General features: G+C 39.4%; 1 protein-coding gene across 16 annotated transcripts in view; it reads right to left on the reverse strand.

Moving 5' to 3' along the window:
• The window catches only part of LOC121949755 (neuronal cell adhesion molecule-like), a 102266-nt gene that overhangs the window by 9957 nt on the left and 67744 nt on the right, over positions 1 to 24565 (reverse strand). For 4 of the 16 annotated variants that reach the window (XM_088080377.1, XM_088080370.1, XM_088080372.1 and 1 more), the window contains exons 3-26: positions 20539 to 20714; positions 18322 to 18427; positions 16151 to 16344; positions 15661 to 15783; positions 14949 to 15119; positions 14261 to 14317; positions 12192 to 12303; positions 11884 to 12068; positions 11552 to 11686; positions 10581 to 10724; positions 10369 to 10480; positions 10124 to 10290; positions 8908 to 9055; positions 8616 to 8740; positions 8270 to 8299; positions 7366 to 7467; positions 5493 to 5690; positions 4519 to 4589; positions 4037 to 4262; positions 3776 to 3891; positions 3466 to 3670; positions 2487 to 2609; positions 1910 to 2086; positions 235 to 270 (exon numbers count right to left, since the gene is read on the reverse strand). In XM_088080377.1, coding sequence (XP_087936503.1) covers positions 235 to 270; positions 1910 to 2086; positions 2487 to 2609; positions 3466 to 3670; positions 3776 to 3891; positions 4037 to 4262; positions 4519 to 4589; positions 5493 to 5690; positions 7366 to 7467; positions 8270 to 8299; positions 8616 to 8740; positions 8908 to 9055; positions 10124 to 10290; positions 10369 to 10480; positions 10581 to 10724; positions 11552 to 11686; positions 11884 to 12068; positions 12192 to 12303; positions 14261 to 14317; positions 14949 to 15119; positions 15661 to 15783; positions 16151 to 16344; positions 18322 to 18427; positions 20539 to 20623 — 3148 coding nt within the window. In that variant the 5' untranslated portion in view covers positions 20624 to 20714. Of the gene's footprint in view, positions 1 to 234; positions 271 to 1909; positions 2087 to 2486; positions 2610 to 3465; positions 3671 to 3775; positions 3892 to 4036; positions 4263 to 4518; positions 4590 to 5492; positions 5691 to 7365; positions 7468 to 8269; positions 8300 to 8615; positions 8741 to 8907; positions 9056 to 10123; positions 10291 to 10368; positions 10481 to 10580; positions 10725 to 11551; positions 11687 to 11883; positions 12069 to 12191; positions 12304 to 14260; positions 14318 to 14948; positions 15120 to 15660; positions 15784 to 16014; positions 16122 to 16150; positions 16345 to 18321; positions 18428 to 20538; positions 20715 to 24565 lie in introns of those variants that run through there. The other 12 variants (XM_088080379.1, XM_088080374.1, XM_088080382.1 and 9 more) reach the window with 8 other exon arrangements.

Here is a 24565-nt window from a genome sequence, read left to right on the forward strand (position 1 = left end):
CAGCTGAGCGCTTTGAAAAGTCTTTATCACATGACATTAAAAAGGCACATGTCACAAAGCATCTTTATCTTTGTGGCTTTGAACTTTACTCAGCTTTGAACTCAGCAAAGCATTTTGGCGGGCTGCAGGATTTGATAGCGACAAGGCGAAATTGCTCAGTGATGAGGAGTGCATGCTTGTGGTGGCTTTCGAAGCTATCTGTAAAACATGCACGAGTCTTGATATGACTGGTACCTGTGTCCACATCTACGTCAAGCTGTGATATTAGAGCTTGAGAGAAAGAGGACACGGAGAAATAACAGGACAGGGGTCATTATGAGATGACCCCCACCCCCCCCCCCTCCATCTGTGCCACTGTATGTAACAGTTACAGTAAGACACTCATGTGGGTCATGCTGAGTAATGTATGAGATGATCGTTCTGTGGGTTTTATAACAACATGGGTCTCCTTGTGTAACAACACAACTGGATCATACGCATGTTCCATTAGAAATGGATGAGGAGCTTTTATAGATCATGCTAAAAATAAAAGATAATGCTCTGGAAAAATGCTCATCATACTGTAAAAAAAACAACTTAACAACAGGGCTGCAGCTAACAATTATTTTCATTATAAATTAGTGTCTTGAGAATTTTCCCAGATAATTGATTAATTTTTTAGTGCATTAAATGCCATACAATTATGGAACCCCTAATGTCCCTAAAGGGGACATTTTAATTTATTTTTGTAATTTTGTGCGAACAAGTGAATAGCCTTGGGGGAAAAACATATTTATCTTGTGTGCACAAGATTAAAAAAAATCCCCTTTTTGGACTTTAAGGGCTAGATAGAAAAAAGTAAGTAAATGTAATTCATAATTTCCAAAAGTTTAAGATGACTTGTCTTGTCCAACTTAAAGTCAAAATCAGCAAAGTATTTAATTTTCAAAAGACACAAAGAGATAAAACCAGTTAATTTTTACATTTGAGAAGCTGGAACCAAATAATGTTTGGGTTTTTTTTGCATTTTTGCAAATCACCTCGAGAATCAATCAACAGAAATTTTGAAAATTGATTGTCAGCTAACTGTTAAATCAACTAATTGTTTCTGCCCAATGTTACAGAAAACACACAAAAACAGAACACCATGCTTCACAATACACAGCAATTATGCATTTGGATGAATGTTTTTCAATGCAACCACCTCTAATTTTAGGAAGACACGCAGGTGCAGCAAGGTACAACCAGAGTGAGCTTCAATGGGAGTCCATCCAAACTTAAAACATGTCAACAAGGTCATAAGTTTTGTTTCAGTATTGGGGAGGCAAACATGAAACAGGGAGTTTTGGCCTCCTCTGCCAGAACATTTTGAGTGTCAAACACTTGCACTGTTGTGATTTTTAATGTACCCATTATTGCCTTTTCTGCGTAAACCCATGATGTTAACTGCTTTAATTTTGTAAAGGCAAAAGTCCTCTGATACTTTTATATTTTTATCATGGGGGACAAAGATCTACGCTGATGCACATTGCACTAGTCCTCTCCAGAGCACCATATTTTATTCCTCTAATGTTTTTGACTGTCTTGCCTTCATCAGAACGATGACTCTTTATACAGTCCATCAATGTACTATAGATCACTTATAGATCAGACAAAAAGTAAGTATTACAAAATAACATTGCAATCATGTTTTAAAAATACATGCCTCCTGATGATGGCTAGATAGTCTAAAACCTGCAGTATGGTGTACTGGAGAGCTGTGTGAGGTGTTTTAATTTTGCATGGACTTCATACGTGTCATCTGTAGATGTAATGGCATGTGTGGATCCTCTTACCTGAGTTATTGAAATAATTCATATCAATTAGCTTTCCCATTAAAGAAACATGAGCACTATTAAGGTCATTTAGTTGTCTGTATTTGCTGACTTACCTTCATCCATGATGGTGACAGCTTCCTGAGAAATGGCCGGGCCTGCTCCCCTGACTGTTTTCGCATTCAAATAAAACTTGTAGCGAGTGCTGTACTTGAGGTTGAGCAAAGTGACTGAGGTCTCATTGGCAGGCAGGGCCAGCTCCTCCACTGGGCCCAGCTCATTGGAGTTATTGACTACAGGAGCGGAGGATGGGTGACAAGAATAACGGGATGGAGATGGAAGTTGGGAAGTAGTAAGGTAAGTTGAACAGAGGTATGATGAGGAGGACGGGGTCATAGATGGGGTTGGAGTGTCAATGGTGACAAAGGCGGAAATAAAAACGTTTGGTGGTACAGAGGTGTAGGGTTCAGGAACAGAGGGCGAAGTGACAAAAGTTGATTTGTTAATTTGTGTTGTATTTTAGGCAAAATAACTTGAAATTATTTTAGACTTTTTTTAACTTCTTTCTGTTTTATAATCTCTGAACAGGATGACACTACGTGACATGAAAAAAGAGGACATACAAAACTACAAACTACATGAAGAAGGGTGATATTCACTAGGGCAAAGATATAAAATATCAGTTTTCGTCACCTGGTTGATATTTGAGGGTGTAGCCGGTGATGCGTCCATTTCGGTCATGAGGAGGATTCCATTCAAGGGTTAAAGAGTCCAGGTTGAGGTTGGTGACTACCAGGGATGTTGGAGCACCTGGCACTGTAGACAACACATAAATTATAAAATATTATACAAATATGTCAAAGTAGAGCTAAGGGTTAAAAATATCTTAAAGGAATGATTAAAGCAAAAAAAAAAAGGCTAAATCATGATTTTTCAGGGATTTCACAGTTTGATGATGTTTGACCTTCACTGTGCAGAATTATGCTTCTACACAGTTGAGGTGACAATTTCTATATTAATCTGTTATTTGCTCAACTTAACTGTGCATTTAATGGAACAGTTCACCCCCAAAACCAAAATACATATTTTTCCTCTAACCTGTAATGTTACTTATCAGTCTAGATTGTTTTGGAGCGAGCTGCCCAGAGTCTGAGATATTGGTCATAGAGATGTCTGTCCTCACTCCAATATAACAGAACTAAATTAAAAACTCAGCAGCAATGTCTCTTTCTAGAAATCATGACCAGCTTACTGAAAATAATCCATTGCTGTTAAGTGTAGAAATGTATTTTTGGGTGCTTTGAGCTCCACAAGCCGAGTGCCATTTACTTCCATTATATTGGAGAGAAGGCTGACATCTCTACGGCTGATATCTCCAACACTCTGCAACTCACACCAAAACAATCTACACTGATTTCATGATGTTGCAATTAGTTTGGAAGCCAACATAATCCTGATGTGTTCACTTGAAAGCTCCGTTGCACATACACAGATTATATTTTTTCCAGTGAAGTACAAGACATTTTGTGTCCAGTAGTTAAAGCAGAACTAACTAGAATATTCATAAACACTGGATTTTTTAATGAGAGAGAAGCAGAAGATGTGTATATAAAGATTTTTTTAGCTAGGTAAGAAAATTTGAGAAGAAAAAAGAAAGTATTCTTTTTCCTACCTCCTTCAGGTGTCTCAAACTGCTGGGTGGGGCTGGGGGGACCCTCTCCCTTGCCATTATAAACCCTGACATTGAATGAGTAGAGACTGAAGGAGTGCAGACCAGGCAGCATGCCGTGGGTGTGATTCCCACTGAAGGTCAGGATCTGCTTCTCCACATGGTGGGGGTTGTGTTTGTGGAGGCTGCGCTCTCGCCAGTAGTAAACCTAGGAGACATGTTTAGCAGACAGTAATTGTTAAGTGTGTGTGTGTGTGTATGTGTGTTGTAAGTGGTGTATATGTTAGACTCCATGTGGTCTTTTGCATTGCACCTTATATCCTTTGAGATGTCCTCGTATTAATCTAGAGGGCACAGGATCCCAGTGTACCTCAGCCAGGGTGCTGTTCAGCAGCACAGCCTGCACATTTTCTGGAGCTGCTACTGGCACTGCATGACAGGCAAGGAACATTACAACAAGTAAATACAACAGGAAACATACTGGGTGAATGTTCTAGGTTACACAGCCGAATGCATCGCCCAGACTCTTGTAAGCAGTACATTTTTTAAGGGACTAAAAAGTTATCTAACTCACAGTCCTCTCCTGAGAAGCCGTGGGCAATAGCAGGCTCAGGTCCAACTCCGATGTCATTTATAGCTTGAACTTTTAGCTCATATGGAACAAATGTGGGCGTTCCAGACACAACAAACTTGGAGTTGTTAGCCACAGTCACTGAGGTCCAAACACTGTCCACTGCCTTCTGCCTCCACATCACTTTATAGTGAAGCCCTGGACCGTTGGACTGGAGGCCTGTCAGTGGCTGCAGAGGAAAAAGTTTGAAATGCGTCTTATTTTTCAATACTTTTCTTTTTCAGACAAAATACTGAAATACCACTAATATAATATTTCCTTTGGTAAATGCCAACAAAGAGAGAAGAGCAAAAAAAAGCTCATAAAATCAGGCAATTACAAATCTGTGCTTCACAGTGCAATGACACTTTTATGTTTCATGGTGCTCCCAAAACACCAGTTAATGCTTTAGGTTTAAAACAGATAGTTTTCTTCAACTGTATTACCTTCCATGAGATTACAAGATTATCATGTTCGGTTCCAAATCCCTGTACACCTGTTGGGTTCTCGTCTGGAGCTAAAAACAACAACAACAACAACAACAAAGACAATAAGAAACATTGTCTCAACAAAAAAAACTTTCACTGAGGCTCAGTGCAACGTACTGTTTTTTTTTTTTTTCAACAAACGCTGATGCATATCTTATTTCGCAGGGACCCATAAGGCTTTTCCTAATTTTCTGTCATATATATGATGTTGCAGTGTCAGATGTTCATTTTAAATGTGTCCAATGTTTCAAATAGTGACATAAATGTATGTAAAAGTAATCCTGTAAGCAAAAACCTCAGGCTTTGGACCATTCTGAATCATTATGGAAGTTTTTTATATAGTCATCTGGCACACTACTGCATGTGTTTACATTAAGTGGCCTACACTGCTACATGTAGCTACGTGCTAATGGCTGGGAAACAAGTAATCTTGCTGATGTTAAATTCTCTCCGATAACATGTCCAGTTGTGTTTAGAAGCTTGCTATTGGGGATTTTTTTACAAACTGGAAACTGCATCTATTTTCCATCACAGTCATTATCCAGCTGCAATGATAATGCAGAGATGTAGAGATTTCCAAGACCCAGATATGCTGACCAAACAGAGCAGACTAGGTTTAGTCAGGAGTGCGGGTTAAAGAGAGCACAGACAGTTTTAGGACAATAAAGTGTTTTTTCAAACATTAAACCATGTAAAAACGTTCTAACAGAAACCTTAAATACAAGTGCAAACCTGAAAATGATCATAATAGGTCACCTTTAATATGTTTACTCATCGGACAGTTATAATTTCCAAGATAAAATGATTTGTATTTAGAAGACATCAACAGATTAGTTGATAATTTATCTACTACTAAAATATGACAGCATTAAAAGTACATAATGAGATTTCACACGGCCAACAGAAACTCCATGAGGCGGTCGAGTCTTTACCTGCAGGTTCTGTCTTGAACATTCTGGAGGGGAAGCTGGGGCGGCTGAAACCCATGGCGTTGTGAGCCAAAACTCTGAAGGTGTAGTGCATGTAGGGTGACAGTTTGAGGTGAGCTGTCGTCTTGGTTCCAGGGACCTCGGTGAGATTATGCCAGTGCCCTCGATGGTGCAGTGAGTCTTCATACTGGATCTGAAATTCTGTGTTAAGAAAAAAAAAAAAAAAAAAAGACTTACACACAGCCTGACGGAATTATGGGAATGAATGCCCTCCAGTTATTTTTGGATACTGTAACTCAAAAAGCAAAAAAGGTTTACTAAAATATGTCTCAAAATAATACTTCTGGCAGGCTTCGAGGAAATTATGAATTAAGTCATAAGAGGAAGATTATACTGCAGTAGTGGTTTGAGGCATTTTAATGGACGATTTGGTAGTTTTTAATGCAGTTAAAACCCGTTTCTTGCTGATCTTAGCTGTTGTCCTTTGTCACTGCAGAAACTACAAACCCACTACAGCCTCCTCTCCTATGCCGATGACAGACAGATTTGGGAATTCTTCCACTGACTTTTGCAGACTATATTATCAGTTGATTGTAATAATAGAGCCTCAGGATTTGTAGATCATTCTGATTTTGTTCACATATCCAGCTGAATGCTAAAAATGTTATTAATCAAATGTGCACTCTAGGGATTTAGTTTTGCACGACCATAAAGTTGGGAGTCATCAGAGACAGATTCTTTAAAAAAATGTCAAAATCAAAGCAGCAGAGGCTGAGGTATTCCAACTTTTCATCCCAAAAATGGGTCAAGATCCAAAAACACTGACTCCTACAATCCTACTAATGCAATTCAGAAGCATCATTAATCAGATTGTCCATGCCTCCTACATGCAAACTTTTTTAGTCAACACACCACAACTTTTTAATGCAGGTTTTCCATTAGTAGATTAGGGCGGACTGCAGAATATCATTCGCTCTGCTGAAGATATGATTGGTTAGTTGTCTTCTAAAAGCCATAAATTATTCAACACACACTTCCAAGACATTTGTGGACAACCAAACAGCTAGCACTTGCTAACTCCACTTGCTAGTTAGACATTCCCACAGCCAACTGTATATGCCAATCATGTGATCCTAGTGACGTATCAGTGACCACACACCGCAGCACTAGACTTTAAAATACTTTTAAACAAATCAGTTTTGTGTAATGTTATAAACTTATTGCATTTTTTTATGAATGCATTTCAAACAATAGCCAATTTTTTCCCAAAGGTCTATTGATTTCAAATCATTTCCTGGCCTCAAAAAAGATCTTTCTAATTTCAGAACCTTTAATAGAAATGTTATGACCGTGGCAACCCTGCAATTAACCTTTTGAAACCTAGAGTGACATCACTTTTTTGTGTTGCTTTCAAATGCCCTCCAAAAGAATTTTAACCTTTGAAACCTGAGCAATTTGGTAAGATTTGATTAAAAAGAAAAAAAACGGAAAAAAGGTGAGCAACTAGGTAACAAGCTAGAGAAAAATGTTGAGGGAAAGAAGCTGGGGAAACACTATATTTGTATTTATCCTAATTACATATTTTAAATGATGTTAGAAAATTCTTACATTTTTTAAAGCACTTTTTCCAGGTCAATTATTTGAGTTTGATTTTATTTTTTAAATTTATTGCTAATGTTTTGGCCAACTCCTTTTTTGTCGCTCTCTGCCTTCTTTCCACGTTTTTGGAAAAAATTGCTCGGGTTTCAAAGGGTGAAAAAACTTGCATCTACCTACCGTTATAGCACATACAGTTTGGAAAAGGTGCATAGACAAATACATCTCTAACAGATACAGATACATACACCCTCATATACACACACACATTTAAACGTACTCTCAATAGGGCTGTTATGTTCATCCCCGGGGGTCCAAGTGAGCTGAACGCTCCTCTTTTTGTGGTCCGTCAGCTCCAGGTCAGTCGGAGGGTCGGGTCGCTCTGGGGAGAGAAACAGAACAGGCAGCGACATCAACACACATTTACGACTACAGAATATGAAGGATTCGTGCCACGAGAAGACAAAAACAAAAGGGGATATCTTCTTACAAAATGTGTTTCTGTGATACTTTAATCATAATAAATCCCAAGCATGTTAGTTTAACTAAGCACACCTTTCAGTTACTCCTCCATTTCTTTACATGTTCCATTAGATAATGCAATGCTCCTCATGATACACATGCAGACACTGCATCATGCATATGAAAACGCCTGATGCCAAACTGAAAAATCTTCTATAATCACTCTGCATGAAATGGAGTCTCGAGCTCACTAGAGAGGTTAAATTGATGCTCATGTTTTGGAATTGTAATGATAACGTGGAACGCATGCTTGGAATAAATGAGTGATGAGGAAATGGCGCATTTGAAAAGATCCCAAGTGGTGCAACGGGGGGATGTCAGCTTTACAAATTATCTTGCATTCAGGTGTGAGTGGAAATTGCTTCCCCTTGGTCTAAATTTTTGGTGCTTGGGAATCAGTGCATTCAAACGTTATGCACTTTTGCAAAAAAAATTGGAAAAACATACAAAGACTTAAGAAAAACACCATGAAGACAAAAAAAAATAAATGCTGGTAAATCAAAATGAAAATTAAAAAAAAAAGCTCTGTGATTGCCAAAAGCAAATCATGGGGCCACAACATGCTTCATTTCACAAAGATGTCTAAAAAAAAAACACTTTGCAAGCTCATGTCAGCATGTCAGCTGAGCACAGCCGGGCGCTCATGTGTGCTGCAGGTTTACCGTTTTCAACAGCTGGTGTTGGAGTGGCCTCTGCCAGGTAGGAGGGCAGGAGTAAAATAGGGAGTTTAGTGGTCAGTTAGCCATTAGAAAACAAAGAAGATTATCTGGCTCGCTTAGAAGACAACAATGAAATATTCATGCTGCTGACACGATAGCTGACTAAATCTGCTCGGGCCCTCTTAAGTAAACTCTCAGGCAGTTAACCTTGAAGGGCTGAAAGGCAATCTGCTGTGTACGTTATTGGACAGATTCACTTTTCTGGGAAGACCTGAGATGGAGGGAGGTTAAACTTTAATAATTTGTGCGTTTGTTTTATGAGTCAGTGAAACTGAGATTCTCAACATACCGACAACAGTGAGATCAGCGCTGGCTGAATCATGGTCCAGACTGGTGTTCATGATGCAAGTGTACACCCCCGCATCGTTCTCTGTCACATCAGTGATGGTGAGGCTGTCAGAGTCTACGATTAATCTGTAAACAAAGCGTTCGTACAGTTTAGCCCTGTAGCTGCTTTCATAATATTAAGCATCCAAACCAGAAACAGAAGTGTGCAATTGAATTAAAGGTAAGATTGCTCAATCCACTTAAGCTAATTAGAGAGTGTGTAAACAAAGGCTTAATGGTGAGACAGCTCTGACCTCTCGTCATCCGGCAGCTCTCCGTTGTCTTTGAGCCAGGTCATGGTGGGGATGAGTGAGGGGTCGTGTTTCACTTTACACTCAAATACCACAGACCGGCCCCTCTGGACCACTTTGTACTCCGGCTGCTTCAGGATTCGGGTTGGCTCTGATGAGTTTAAAAATCAAAGAATGAAAACAATAAGGCTTACCAGCGTGATCAAACATATACCATGTGTTTGGAATCGACTTAAGGCTAAAACTCTTATTTTCACTCACAATATTTTTTGATCAATTAATTAATGATTCATTTATAAAATCAGGGCCAGGGCTCAGCCTAAGCCTGGGGGATATTTTTTTCCCATTTTTAGCAGCGCAACATGTCACCGGAGGGGAACACAAACAGCGCCACAATATGCAACCAAGGGGTTGTATCTAACTAAAAGCAAAGTGCCTATAGCTAACTAAAAGCATTAGATTTCAGCATGTCAAAGAAATATTTTAGCACCTTATGTCTACCAGAGAGAAAAAAGCTACATTGACAAACTAAGTATTGTCAGTCTTTCTCAATATCCCTTCTCCTTACCTTGCTTATCTTAGAGAAATGGTCCCACTAAATGGCCAGAAGTTAAAACCTTTAATATCTACAATATGTTTTATATACTTCAATACTTTAACAATTCTTTTTCTATTCATGCATTCAGGAAAATAAGACGGATGCAGGATCATAGTGACCTTAACCTTTGACCAGCAAACTCAAATCAGATCATAATTGAGTCCAAGAGAACATTTGTGCCAAATTTGAATAAAATCCTTTAAGGCATTATTGAGAGATCTCATAGACAAGAATGGAACATACTGTATGGATGTACAGACGGACAACCTGAAGACATAATGCCTCCAGCCATAGCTATCTCCAGCATCGCAGCATTAACACAGTTCACTGCTGTCATATATGCTCTTAATGCCGCAGCATGTCAGCACACATGACAGCTCATTCTGTGTCAATAAAATTTATCCAAAAAAAATCATTATTTATTTTCCTGTGTTTGATCATGAGTCTACTTTTGACTGTTTTGGGCCCCCATAATCTGTAGTGTTTGATATTTTTACTTCAAATACCAAAACTGTACTAGGATTTATGACAAACATCCTACTGTAATAGGACTATGTGAGTTTTCAGCTAGTTGTAATAGTAGTAATAATATGAGGATCTTCTGAGCAGAAACACTCTTACCTTTGACCTCCAGGTAGACGTGATTCTCATAGATGCCGAACTTGTTTATGGCAGCGCAGGTGTATTTGCCACTATTGTGTGCTTGAGCTACATGAATCTCTAACGTCCCATTGTCATGCAGGATGTAACCATCTCCATCCAGGGTGCTGGACCGACTGTCTTTGAACCTGAGACAGAAAGGCGGCCAGTTTGAGCTTTTGAAGACATACAAAACACTTTCCTCTGTTTAAAGCTGAATAACTCACCATGTAATTTTAGGCATGGGTGATCCAAAGGAAGCGCAGTCCATCAGGGCCGGGTGATTTTTGATGACCTGGTAGACTTTGTTGGCTTGTGTCAGCACTCTAGGCGGCTCCGCTGCAGTGAGGAAGCAGCAATTATTGCCATGTTATTACAGAAATCAATGTAAATGGAAAACAGCATTCTAATACAAATGGATCTTGAGTAATGAACTCACCGAGCACATTGACAAAAGCGTTGGACAGGAGGTAACCGTAGTCATTGGAGACATTACACTGGTAGACAGCGCTGGATCCAATCTGCACGCCTCTGAACATGATGGTGTCGTCCAACACTGTTCTGCTGAGATCCTTAAAGGAATCTGTTCATGGATGACAATAGTTACAGATGGACGTTACAGCTTTTCATTCTGAATCTTGAGAGGAAATTTCCTTCTTACTTCTAAAAAATACAGAACAAAAAGCCAATAAGCAAGTTGATATAAAATGTGCCACAAATTGCAAGAAATTAATAGAGCTAAATAATTATTATAAAGCTAGGGAAAAATATGTAAGAAAAGAAAAAGCTAAAGAAAAAAATATATTTTTATCATAATTACATATTTAAAATTATGTTGAAAATTATTAGAATTTTGAACAGGGGAAAATAAAATATCTTTCTCAACTCCACCCAAAATAACTAATAATTTCAGCATCAAAAAAGTTTTTCTTTCTCTCTCTCTCTCTCTCTTTCTTTGTTTGCTGAATATTTGCAGGTCAACAGGATCCATGATGATTTTCACCTCCTTATATGGTTATTGTTTCCTCTTGGATGTGTTCTGCTACTAGTCTACCCTATTGTCTGCTACTAGTCTACCCTTTTATGAAGTCCCGAGCCCAAATATGTGTTGTTTTTAGCAGTGGGCTACATGCTTATAAATGTCCCAAACACAGCAAAATACGAAGAAAATAAGAAAATACAGACGGAGGGCAGTCTGCAGACACACTTCTAGTTGGTCATAAATGATTAAGAGGGAATTAATTTTTGAGTCTATGCGTTGTTCTTTGAGGAAAAAGTAGCATTGTATATCTTTAACCTCACACAAGAAAGAAAAAGAGACGCAGTACCCAGGTACTCAAATAATCCAATTAAAAAATGCTCATCACGTATGAAGAATTAGTTAGAGTTAAAGGAACAGGTTGCACTCACTCTCTATGGGGTTGCCATTCATAGTCCAGGTGACGGAGGGCTTGGGCGTGCCACTGGCCCTGCAGGTCAGCACACCGTCCTCCCCTGGAGCGAGGACAAGGTTCCTTGGGGGGCCACTGATCCAATATGGAGCAGCTGAAAATAGAACAGAGCGCCGCAGAGGGCTGCAGAATTAATCACTGAACACACTGCCCTGTTGGCATCTGTGCATAAATCAATTATGAGATGGAGGAAGAATGAAGAGACAGAAAGACGAATCGACTGTGTTGCCACATGGTGAACGGATGGCCTGATGGGAAACCGGGAGCTTCATCACTTCATCACAGACGCACCTTTGACCGTGACGTGGATGGTGTGGTGCACCGAGCCCAGCTGATTCCTGGCGGTGCAGCGGTAGTCTCCTGCGTCTGATTCGGACACGTCCACAATGCGCAGGGTTTTCTGGTAGTGCAGGAAAGATGTGCGCTTGGCTGGAAGATCGCTGCTCACTTTGGTCCAAGAGATTTCAGGAGTGGGCCTGAATTCAAAACAAAGAGGGAGGGAGGGAAGAGACAAAGACAGAGAGTGATGATGATGACACTTGAGCAGGTGGGCACTTGAGTCTTTCAGGGCTGAAGTAATGGCGGATTCTTTCACTTACAGTCCTTCGGCTATACACTCCATCTCCAGCACCTGTCCTCTCAACACCATCTTGGAGCTGGAGGGGCCAGATGGGATGAGGAAGGTTGGCCTCCTTTCATCCGTTGGCTCCTCTGTAGTTACACACACACACAGATTCACAAAGAAAACTGTGAAAAACTCTTCCGCATAAGAGTGAAGATCCAGGCCTGAACCGAGCCATTCACACTCACAATATTTTCCTCTCTGCAGTGTGTGGTAAAATGAAACCTCTTTTCTACAATGGGTCTGCAATGCACGGGCACTGAGCCACTTCATTACAGACCACAATGCTCATATTTTATGGCTGTATATAAATTTCACTGTCATGTTGTGTTTTATTGCACCTCTTTCTGTGGGTGTTTATAGCCAATTAATTGCCCTCTTGGACTGAAATGAAGCTAATATAGAATTAGAGACTTAAAGATTTGCCTGCTGGGTTTGCAAAGAGGTAATCTGCTAAACTAATAATTAAAAAAGAATCAGATTAAATGTTTATGATGATTGTGACAATGATAAATTAACACCCTGGCATGTGAGCAGTTTGTTTAGATACTGCTCACATGTTCAGGGTTAGAGAATGAGTGGAAATGACGGCAAAGACAAACCAAAAGATCTTTTCAGCAATGAGAGATGAAGTGAAATGAAAATGATTGGTGACAGAGAGATTACAGGTAAACAACTAGGTGCGCTATAAAATTAGGTGGGAGGCAGCAGGGAAAGAGGGATTTTGAAAATGATTGAAAAAGATTGAAGCTGGCTGTTTGACATAGGAAAGGCAAACAAAAAGGAGAATTTTCCACATAGGCCTATTGATACTATTCTATTATTATTAATTATTAATTTTTAAAAAAGAATTCACCTAGTAGATTTCCAGTGGTATTCCTTAAATAGTCAAATGTGAAAAGTCTAATTTCAGTAAAAGTATGTATGTAGTCCTATGAACCGAGTGACGTAATGAGGTTTCTGCACGATGTCGCTACATATTTCAATGAAACCATGTCCTACTGTGGATGCCACTGTAGTTAGATTTCAATCATCACATAATAATGAAAACAAACAACAAACGACTAAGTTGGCCATATACCAGCAACTCCTGTGTGTTGTGAGGTAAAATTACTATTTCTGATGATGGAGTTTGGTGGCTTTGAAGAGAGCACAGATAACGGCTTCAGTTCCCAGGTCAGAAAAAGGGCTGTCTGACACCAAAATAAAGCAGTGAAATAATCTTAATAAAGCGTATACAGTCAGTAATGTTGTTTTCTTTTTTAATAATCCTTTTTTAAGCAGGCTTAAATATGTGTTGCTGCTGCTCCTGTTTTTTTTTATATTGTTGCAGATGTCCATCTGTATGTTCAGCTTGCATTAGATAATGTTGCTGACAGTTGTTCTTTCTCTGTATTGTCCCATGTTAAAAACAACTGTTAAAACATGCTTTGGCAATACTGTTTGATTATGGTCTTGCCAATAAAGCCGTCTTGAACTGAATTGAATTTTACTTCACATAACAAAAGGAGTTAAAAATTGCATTCCATTTTAAAAATGTGTAAAATAACGCAAATGGACTCTCCCTTAAATGTGTAAATTTTATTTATTTTTTTTTATTGTTTATCAGCAACTAGATTACATGTTTACTATGTTTAAATTATAACCAAATTCATTTAAAAAAAAAAAAAAGAAAAAGATTTCTAAAGCTAAACACTGTGCAGATGTTACATGGACATTGGAAACATCATGCAGTGCTGGTTTTAGCAATTCATAAGAGAAGGTGAAAAGTTACCAAAAGGGTTTTGATTGGATAGAGCAGGAATGGCAGAGGGACACAGAGTTTACCTCTTGGATTTCGGGGTTAATGGGTAACAGCTACAGTTTAGAGCTCGGTGTTGGGGGTGAACACTAGAGGGTGCCAGATCTTACCCCGAAATGAAGCAGTGAGGCAGCAGAAAGCTTTGGGTTGTCGGGGTTGAGGGGTTAGTGTTAGTGGGTAAATGCTAGAGTTTGGAGCTCTAGGTTGAGGGGGGGAGGTAAACACTAGAGGGTGCCAAAACTCACCACTAAATAAATCAGTGTCATTGTAAAAAGCTGCCATTGTGTCATTGATTGCATCCACTGTAACACAACAGAAAAATCAAACACGCCACAAGTTGAAATCATCAGGCACATGGGAGAAAAAAAAACAACAACTTAACATGGGAGTGTTCAGAATATAAACAAAACTTTAAAATGACTCAAAAGTCAGCGATGAGGAATGACAGTCAGAAGAATCTTGTGGGATCAGCGTGTCGCCACATCAACGACAAAATGTTACGCTGAATGAGAGCAGTCTTTGTTGTTGGTGGAGAGCGCGTATACAGAAACGTCTCACAGAAGTAATAAAATGAACGCCTGCCTGGCAGATAGTGCTGGGAGCCATGAGAGCTCTGACAATATGTCTTTTCAGTGGGATGACGACCACTGGCGTCTCCGAGGATGGGATCAGAGATAGGAAATGCTGTTTTCCTCCTACGCAGTCATGCTAGTACTGTTCATACTGTGAATGAACTGCTGCTCGTGCGGACACATTGCACACAAAGTCGCACTCTAGTCATCTCTGTCGTAGAAGCTCATTTGACCTCCTTTATCTTACGTACACACACACACACACACACACACACACACACGCGCACACACACACACACACACACACACACACACGCGCACACACACACACACACACACACACACACACACCGAGACTTACGGTTGAGGACCTTGACAGTGATGGGTTGTTTCTGCTGGATGGTTTGTGTGTATGGGAAGCGGGCGTAGCAGATGTAGTCATTCCTGGAATCCTCTCGGAGTACATTAGAGAAGTAAAGGTCTCCGTTCAGGGACTGGGACACCCTGCTGCTCTGAGGGAGCCTCTGGAAGTCTGAAATTTACAGCAGATTTAATATTTTGAAACACACAGCAATGTCAACACATGCTCTCGTAGTTAAAGGTAAAAATTTGGATAAGATTATTGGTGTTGTCTTTAAGTATGTTTTGGAGACATAGATATAAACAAGTCACCATTACACAGCGTTACAGTGGTGCCTCCTTCCAAAATGTGCATGTTTGAATGCTGGCTGTCTCGAGAAGTGTACATTTTTCTACTTTTACCTTTACTTTCTACTGGGGCTATCAAACAATCAATTTTTGTAATCGCGATTAATCGCAGAATCTCAATAGTTAATCACGAGGTAAAAAAATTCTTACTGGATTGTCTTGATAAGGAAAATAATGATCGCAAAAAACTGCAAGGGACTAAAGTGGGCATGTCTGTAAAGGGGAGACTTATGGTTCCCAGAGAACCATTTTTTTCCATTGCCAAATTTTTTTCTCAGGGAGAAATATTTTAAGTAATCAAAAGTGTGTTATAGTGTGTTCTTGTCTGAAGCTAAAACATTATCTCCCATGACTGAAGAGCTCACTGTTGTCCATCCAGAATATGATAGGGGGAGGCAGGCCAGCCGGGGGTCGACAGGGCAGCACAAGGGACACGCCTTCCTGAACCACGATTGGCTTGATTATCTCCTTCGACCACAAGGGGGATCCTACATGGGTTAGAGAGGAATACACACATCAGTGGATGAGGACTGTCATAATTTGACATGAAATATGGGTTCCTAATGGGCTGTAGCTGACATGATGACAGAGGTGACGAGGCAGGATGAGAGGGATGATGCCTGACTGAATAACAATATGCACAAGGAGGAATACAGAGGGATATTCACGCTGTCGACTGCTATGAGTAAAACATGCTGCTTTCTACATGCAACCTTTACCTTCCAGGAGCACTCTTAAGATGGAAAATGCGACTTAATTGTTAGAAAAAGCAAAAAAGAATGATGTGAAATATGCATGACATTAAAGAAAAAATTAAAAAGAAATGGCAGAAATAATAGACGGTGCTGCACTTACTGGACTGTTGTACGACGATGTTGTTGGAAACAGCAGTTCCATGTTTGTTCCTTGCTATGCACTGATACACACACTCATAATTTTCGGCCTTTGCTCTGCTGAGGTCCACTATCAGGGTCCCAGAGTGGGGTTTCATGGTCACGTTGGGGTCCTCGTCGATGTCAAAGTGTGTCCCATTTCTGGTCCAAGAGAAACTGAGGGGAAAAAAACACACCAGTGTCACTACAGTATAGCTGATGTCTACTAGTAACACACTGTGTTATGATAATCTGTTGTAGTGAACAGACACCACATCTTTGATACAGATTTAAGGAGGTACTGGGAAAAGATCAGACAAATGTTTAGTGTGTGTTAATGTGTGCGTGAATGTGTTCTCTCCTTCTGTCTTTGTGAGGATGTTTTTTTTGTTTAAATTTTAGATCTTGAGAATACTTTTTTTTTTCAAAGAGTCAACCTTCTGGTCAATCCTCAAGCCAAAAGCAGGAGTGTAATATAACTGGAAAAAAACAAAATGTAGACTTAAGTCTGGCCCACACTAAAAGATTAGACCCCACAGGTCACATGTTACGATAATTTAACAGTTTTGCTCCAAGAGTTTGTAGAGAGCAACAATGCACAGCACACCACGCACTAACAGATTCTATCCTCCAAAAAATTTGAGTCCCGACTCGTCAAAACAGGAAATCTCACAAATCTAACACAACACATCTATTACTTTTTGCACTACTTTTACAGAAAATACACAAAGAAAAACAAAGTCATGGAAACTGTTTGAACATGGACTGTACATATTACAGCATGAGCTGGAGTTAATAAAGTCTGACTTGAATTTTATTTGATATTGCATTAAAACCATCAAAGATTATCAGGACCACCAGCAATCCTTTTGTCCGCTTTGTTCCCCCCTAACGAGAGAGTATCAGATCATAAATACTGAACATGTTTAATGTTTGCACTTCAAATTTCTGCAGCCAGGATGCAAGTTAATTTTTTGTCCTTGGATAGTAAAAGGCATGACCTGCCCTAAACGGCATTTGATTGGCTTATCCTGATATTTTTACCTAAACCAATCTCACTCCATTGGCCTAAATCTTAACAATTTAACCAACAAAGACATCGAGTACTAAGAGAGAAAGTAAGGTAGGTCATGCCTTTTGCCATCCTAGGAAAAAAAACTGTTTGCCAGGATTGACACTTCCAAACATATTGGGGGGTGAAAAAACCCACAAAATCTGGTAAGATGATTTTTAGAACTATTAAAATATTTGGGCTTTGCTGATCATTGTCCAGAGGGGAGAATTGGGCCCAAAATCAGCATGATTCCCATGTGTTGTGTCGCTAGCATTTAAGGCCCAGAAAACCTATTTTCTCTGAGTAATTGGGTCCTACATAAACATATGCATTTATGCTTGGAGTTTAAACAGTTTTGGTTATTTTGCAAGAGAAAAGCCTGTGTCTGTGTTTTTTTCTCAATGCTCCTCTTACTGGTTTGAAGTGGGCGGGGTTCAGTTGTAAAAAAGGTGAGTTTTGAATTTGATCAAACCACAACCACAAAGTCCTGATAAGCTGAGTTTTGACCATAAAATCTTTTTTTTTTAAAGGGATGCTTTTTTTGTTTTTACTTTAACTGATAAATTCCTTTGATGTAAAAGTTTTCAAGAGCTCAAAAAACAGCAAATCAAAAGATTCAAACTCGTTTGTACCTGCCGGGCTTCACTTCTTCAAAAGGATGTTTGAAGGTTACGCAAGACTTGGTTTTACAGTTAAGGTTATGTTAGGCTAAAGTGAAGGTTCAGGACTATGAAATATATTTTTACAGTGAGGGTCCTCACAAGATTAGAACATGCATGCATGCAGTGTCGGTGCGAGCAAATTAATTAGGTGTTACAGTGAGAAAGATAAAGGAAAAAGTAGAGAAACATTCAAAAGCATTAGCTGCAATCAGCCTTTGGCAAGGGCAGAATGTGCAGGAATAAAAGCACCTTCTTATTTATTATAGTTTGAATAAACCAGAGCTTTACTTATCATATTTGAGACAGAAATTCTTGAGACCTTGCTGTCAGCTGAAGCTTTTAACTGAAATTTGACAGGTGGTGGTTGAAACCACACCTGGAAAATCTTTCTAAAAAAACAGCATCAGAAATGCAAAATGACACTTCACAGATTCCTACCTGGGGTGAGGTTTCCCCTTCGCCTCGCAGTGGATTATAATGTTCTCTCGTGGGTCGATGATGTAATCCTTGGGGGATTGGTGAGTTATGGTCGGTGGCTGCGGCACTAAAAGCGATAAGAAAGACAGTGATATTTAATCATGACCTTTACTGCATAACTAAGCCTTTTTCTGTTTCTGTATTGACCACACAAGCAGTAATTCATTACCAATCACATGCAGACTTACCACACTGAATCAAACCAGACGGCTGTTTGCTGACGGACACAAAAAGCTTTCATAACATGTGCAACAGCAAAAAAAATAAAAAGAAAAAAGGGGCCATGCAGCACGCTCAGGTACATTTCACTTTACTGTAATGATCCGATGCTTAATGTATTCCTGTCCGTGCTGGGGAAATAACTAATGGACTATGACGAAACAAATGATACAAGAACTCATGCTCTTTGCAATTACGCTCTACGGAAAATGCTCTTCCACTGCAGAAACACACAGAAACTAAAACAGCAAACAAAGACACAAAGAGATCAATGCATGCAATAAAACGAAGTCCACTACATATCACACTCAGCACCTTTTTAAAACAGACAAATTATAATACATAATAAAAAATTTAAAAAATCAAATATAACCTCAAATGCACAACAAAAAGCTGCTGCAGTGAATTGACACTTGTTTGTGACTTACATCCTTCCAGAACTTTAGTGTGTTCCCCAAGAATCAGCAAACAAGAAAGACATTGTGACAGTAAAGAGAACCGTACATTAGTGATGAAAAATAGCCTCCTGCATTATTTCTGCTTTAGACATGGTTTAAATGCGACCAGCTCCTAGATGAGAAATGCCAGCCTCCAGTGGTCAACAGCTCCAACCAAACAATATGTACAAGAACTACGACAGCACCAACACGACATCAGGCTGCTGGAAGTCAGGCTGTAAAACTCTTTCTTTTTCTCATCAGTCAAAAGTAGGAACACTGGGTTTAAAAGTGTTTGCTTTACAAAGTCAGGGCAACGACATACTGCATAAAGTGTCCTTCACAACTAAAAGTCTGTTTAAAAAACAGGAATCTGACCATTGTAAGAGCAGACATGTACATCATGTATAGACACAAGGTTAGAGTAAATGTGATTAGAGCCTCAACAACTTTTTGATTACTCAATGGTCAGAAAATAAATCTGCAACTATAATTAAAAAAAACTGTTTCAGTCAATTTTCAAGCAATAGTAGCAAAACAGACGCCTGTTCTTGCTTTTCAAATGTGAGGATTTTAATGCTATTGCTTGTTATTTATGATAGTAAGTTTATTTTTGGATTTTTTATATCTGAATCATAAAGAAAATGTGGATGTTACTACAAGGCTAATGATGAAAAATATGGAAAAATATGAGACAGATGTAAATATGACTATAACCAACTAGTGCTGCCATGATACATTAACAAACCATTTCTGATATCACGAGAAACATTTGATATTGAGGGCATAAAATTTCAAATATTCTTAAAAGATAAATATAACACAGCTTCAACATGACAAGGGACAACTTGTCTTTTCTTGGTTAGTAGAAGAAAACAATGGAATAACTATGGTGAACATTAACAATAAGTGAGAGAAGGAAAGTGTCGCTGGTGTATTGATACTGCGGAAAATAAGTATTGAAACCCTTTCACACATTCAGAATTGATACATCAATAAATCGGTATTTTACTTTGTTGTACTTGTCAAACAGTATAGAATAAGATGACCCATAGAGCTACTGAAGAGGAAATCTAAGGAAAAAAATTACTGACCAAATTTTCATTTTGCTGCTGGATTATTTTCACCATCAGTACATCTGAATTAGGGATATACTCTTATTCATTTTCTTGCCGGGAGATAAACGGGAAGCTCAATACCACCCTTCTGTTTGTCTGGTAAACTTGAAGTTCTTGTCGCATTACCAGCCAGTGTACCAAACACATCCAGTTTACTGCCATACATGACAAAGAAAAGCAGCAAATCCTCATATTTGAGGAGGTTTTGCTTCGTAAGTGACTTGCCAATATAGATATATATGATCCACTAATCAATTCATTAGCTAATTATTTCTTCCTCAGATGAAACTGAGATGTGACAGTAGTCCATTAAAACTCTCTTGAATATAATGTGTTGTGGTGTGTGTGTGTGTGTGTGTGTGTGTGTGTGTGTGTGTGTGTGTGTGTGTGATGTGTTGCCTTACGGTCTAATGGGACCTCCACTGCAATGGTGAGGTGCGCCAGGAACAGCACCAGCAGTGCTGCGTCTATCCTCCTCCTCTCCATCATCGGTGTGTGACGTGAAGGTCTGCCCCCAAATACAGCGACGCCCCGCCTCTCTGCTCAGTCACACTGTCTGAGGACACGTGCACATTCACAACTACAGGGACAGAGAGAAAGAAAGACAGAAAGGGAGAGCGTCAGAGATAAGAGGATAGAGGCAGGAGCACAGATTACTGGGTTGAATAGCACATCCATTTACTGCTGCAATCAATCATAAACCTGAGTTCTGTTCTGTGTTCATCAGCTGCTGAGAGAGAGAGAGACACATATAGAGCTCTGGCCACAGATCGATGTTAGTTGCCATGCAGTGCAGTTTGCTGGAAGCTATCTTTTTGATCTAGTGCACTCCAATACGGACCGACGCAGCCCACATGGGCTCACTTTGCTCGGTTAATCACCGCTGTGGCCATGATGCCAATGGGCTTTTCTGCCATATCGATCACGTCAGCCAGCAGATGACATGCCAAGGGACAAGACATGGGCACACTCACTTTACTTTCCATTTCACTCTCAGCTTTATCAGTTTGATTGACTGACTGACTGAGCCTGCAGCAACCTGATCTGCAATGAGGTCAGGTTTCAGACAGTCAACCATCATTCTTTCATGAGATTGGTGTAGTGAGGAACATCATGTGTGATTCGGCAGAGCTAAGACCTCTGACATCTTAGTAGACACTATTCAATGAGGACAAGTTCAACATGGTGTTCAGGTTCAAGCGAGGCGGCTTGTTTACAGGTCTGAATACACTGGTGGAGGACTAATTGGATATTGATTAACTGTTAATTAAGTGAGGATTTTCTTTTCCTCTGTTACACAGTATAACCTAATTAGGGATGCAACGGCTGTGAAATTCTGGGTCCATGCCGATGTTTAAAATAACAATTTGGCTGATAGTCTATACTATTGTTTTGTTGTTGTTTTTTCCGCCTTTTGTGCCAAGGGAACAAATAAAAGTCTTCAATATAAAAACATATCCAAACTGCTTTTAAACTCTTCAGCCTATCATTACGCAACTTTTAATGAGCACAGATTCAATCATACAAAGTTATGAAACAAAAAATCTTTAAAATAATCATATCTCAATTGAATAATATAGTATAATATAATATAAGAAAACCTGCCCCCAGTACCTTCACACTACAATATTCGAATTCCCTCTCTAATGTCTATTTTCTGCGAAAACATCAACAAATTTCTCATTCAAAAAACTGTATTTATTCAGGTTTTTCATCAAAAACTAAGTTTTACAAACATACATTTGAACTTTGCCCAACACTCATTTTCCAGAGGAGAGCCTGAATGCATCGTAATATAACTCAATGCAAACTCCATTAGCAGTTAGTTCCAGCCACCAGTGGCCAATAGCTATCAAAAACTCGCTCTCCCTATGCTGAAGGTTTTTTTTGTTTGTTTTTTTTTGTTAACATCAATTTTATTGCTGTGTGTTTTATCATTGAATGTGAGGTGACCTTGAGTGTCGTAAAAGCCGTTGATAAATAAAATGTATTATTATTATTATTTATTAGAAGTCAAAATGTCATTTTGCATTGTTTAATTGGGGGACAACACATGTGCAATAATATCTGGTCTGCACTTTCTGAAAAGCTCAACAGCTGACACACTATCATCGAACATGGAGATGATTGATATGTTTCACTGAGGTATTTACTGTTGGCTTTGGGTCGAAATGTATTTAGAAAGATATGAATCGGAATAGCAATTGAGTAATTATTAAAAGGATCCTCAATAAAAGACCATAAACTAATGCCCTCTGTATACAAACATTTGACTGCTACCCATTTGAGCGTACCAAAAAAGTTCTGTCAGACCAAGCACACCCAAGGTGGCTCAAAATAGCGCACCGGAAGAGCACCTGAGCAGGCACCTGAGCGGGCACCTTTGGGTTTGGATTTTTAATTCTTAATCTTGCAAAATAAGGGAAAGATTATCTTGCTTCCCTTGGCACAGTGATAGTAAGTTTACTGCATCTTTTCATCTTAGGGGAAGGGAAGATCTCTTTATCACAGCCCCATTTTCGATTGTCCCCAGGAACACGGTATGCCATTAGTTTCAAACACTGCTTTTCAGCCTCCATAAACTTGATGTGACAACAGAAAAACAAAGGTAACTGCCAGTGAATGTCATCCTATTTGCCAATAGGCTTATGTTGGTCAAGGAGGCAAATATCAACCAAAACCGATGTGTGGCTGATAAATTGGTGCATCCATAACTTAATTATGCCTCCATCACAATAGTGTTGGACTGTGAACAGTCTGGAGACAGAAAGGTATGTACTATTGTACTATACTGAGCATACCAGGTTTGAAATCTTTCTCTTGTTGCCAGGCAGCTCAGTGTTGCCATATCACACCTTCTCAAAAACCAGAAGCAATTATTTTTTCGAGACAAAGCTGAAAATGAATGATAACACAACGCAAATGTTGAAATAATCACCACCAGGGTCATCAAAACCAGTGTGACCTGAGCTTCAAAGAATAGTTATAATGATTTTGCTCAATTTAATTCATATTCATCTGCATAATTCAGCAGCCTTACATAGAAATGAACAGTATAATTCATTATTTTGCTATGAATTTGAGCGCAGCTTGCAAATGACGAGTATAAAGCATGATGAAACAGAACTTATGAGGAGTCGTTTTCTGTCTTTTAACAAACCGCAGCCTGACCTGTTTTTATCTCGCTCGCCTGCCTGTCTTACCCAGGGCATCCGCCGGCACAGTATTAAAAATGTCACAGCTTAATTTAGAGCTCAGGCAGACTAATTTGCTGCGTTATCACAAAAGCGCACTATCAAATTTGGGATAGTAATGCCGGTTGCAGTATAAAAGAATCAAATTGAGCCCATTAAAGGTGGAACTGCGTACGTGTGCTGCTCTCCCGCCTTTGAGTGTGGGGCGGGTCAGATGAGGTGGAGGGGGCTGTGTCTGGGACCAGAGGCTAGGCAGTCAGACTCTGGCCTGGTCCACCGTAGGGAACTGGTGTATTTGTTAGTGCTGCCCTACAGTCATGATTCAGTACCGGCCCCAGAGCCAGTGTCTGGCAGCCTGGGAAGAGACCAAGGCTTACGTCTGCTGCCCCAGGCTTCCACTACACCTCTCTAGGGAAGGCCTGTATCACTCGCCTAGAGCAGCCAATCACGCTGCTGTGTACGCCATCAGGCAGCTCCAGCTCTGGGATTTGACATAAAAAGATCAAGAAGGGGGCAGTTTCATCAAGCTCATTTGTAGGCTGCAGGCAAGGGTGCTGTACTCGTACTGAGCATACAACCTGCAAACGTTTTTGTCACCAGTGATTTATTTCCAACTTGCAGTATGTAAGGAATTTACAATCAGATACCATTTATGTAAAATCAGATCATGGTGATTGGCAACATATTATATTGTCATCATTTGTCAGGGAAAATCCCCAAACAACCTGCTCTTCCTTCAATTATACTTGAGATATGAAAAAAAATTATTTCCAATGTGTGGGTACATGTAAATGTATGTCTATAGCCCTGTATGGATACATTTATCTATTACATCCATTTGAGCATTTGAATGTGAATGTCATAGAGTGCTGCAGGGATGCTGTTTTTTTGTTTTGTTTGTTTTTGTATGTTGATGCGGAAGTTAGCATCACCCTGATCAAAAAGCCTAGTTGTCAAAAAACCAATGGGATTTTGCCATTGGATTTTGGATTTTGCAGTAAATCAGCTCTGTGACAATCATATTACAGGTTTTGTTCAGAAAGATAATATTTACAAATGACCACCCCTTTTTTCATTTTTGAAGGGTCCAAATGAACTATTTTATAGCTAGCATAACTTCATTGTCACCAAAACAAGGCTGTAAAGCCATTTCGGATTGATGACATTCTGTAATCTCATTCAGCTACTTGTTAGTAGCAAGGGCTGCTCTTTAGAAGCACATTAAGGTTTCATAATT

The sequence above is a fragment of the Plectropomus leopardus genome, chromosome 7, assembly GCF_026936395.1.
Source record: "Plectropomus leopardus strain MGB_pleo_1.0 chromosome 7, ASM2693639v1, whole genome shotgun sequence".
Taxonomy (NCBI): Eukaryota; Metazoa; Chordata; class Actinopteri; order Perciformes; family Serranidae; genus Plectropomus; species Plectropomus leopardus.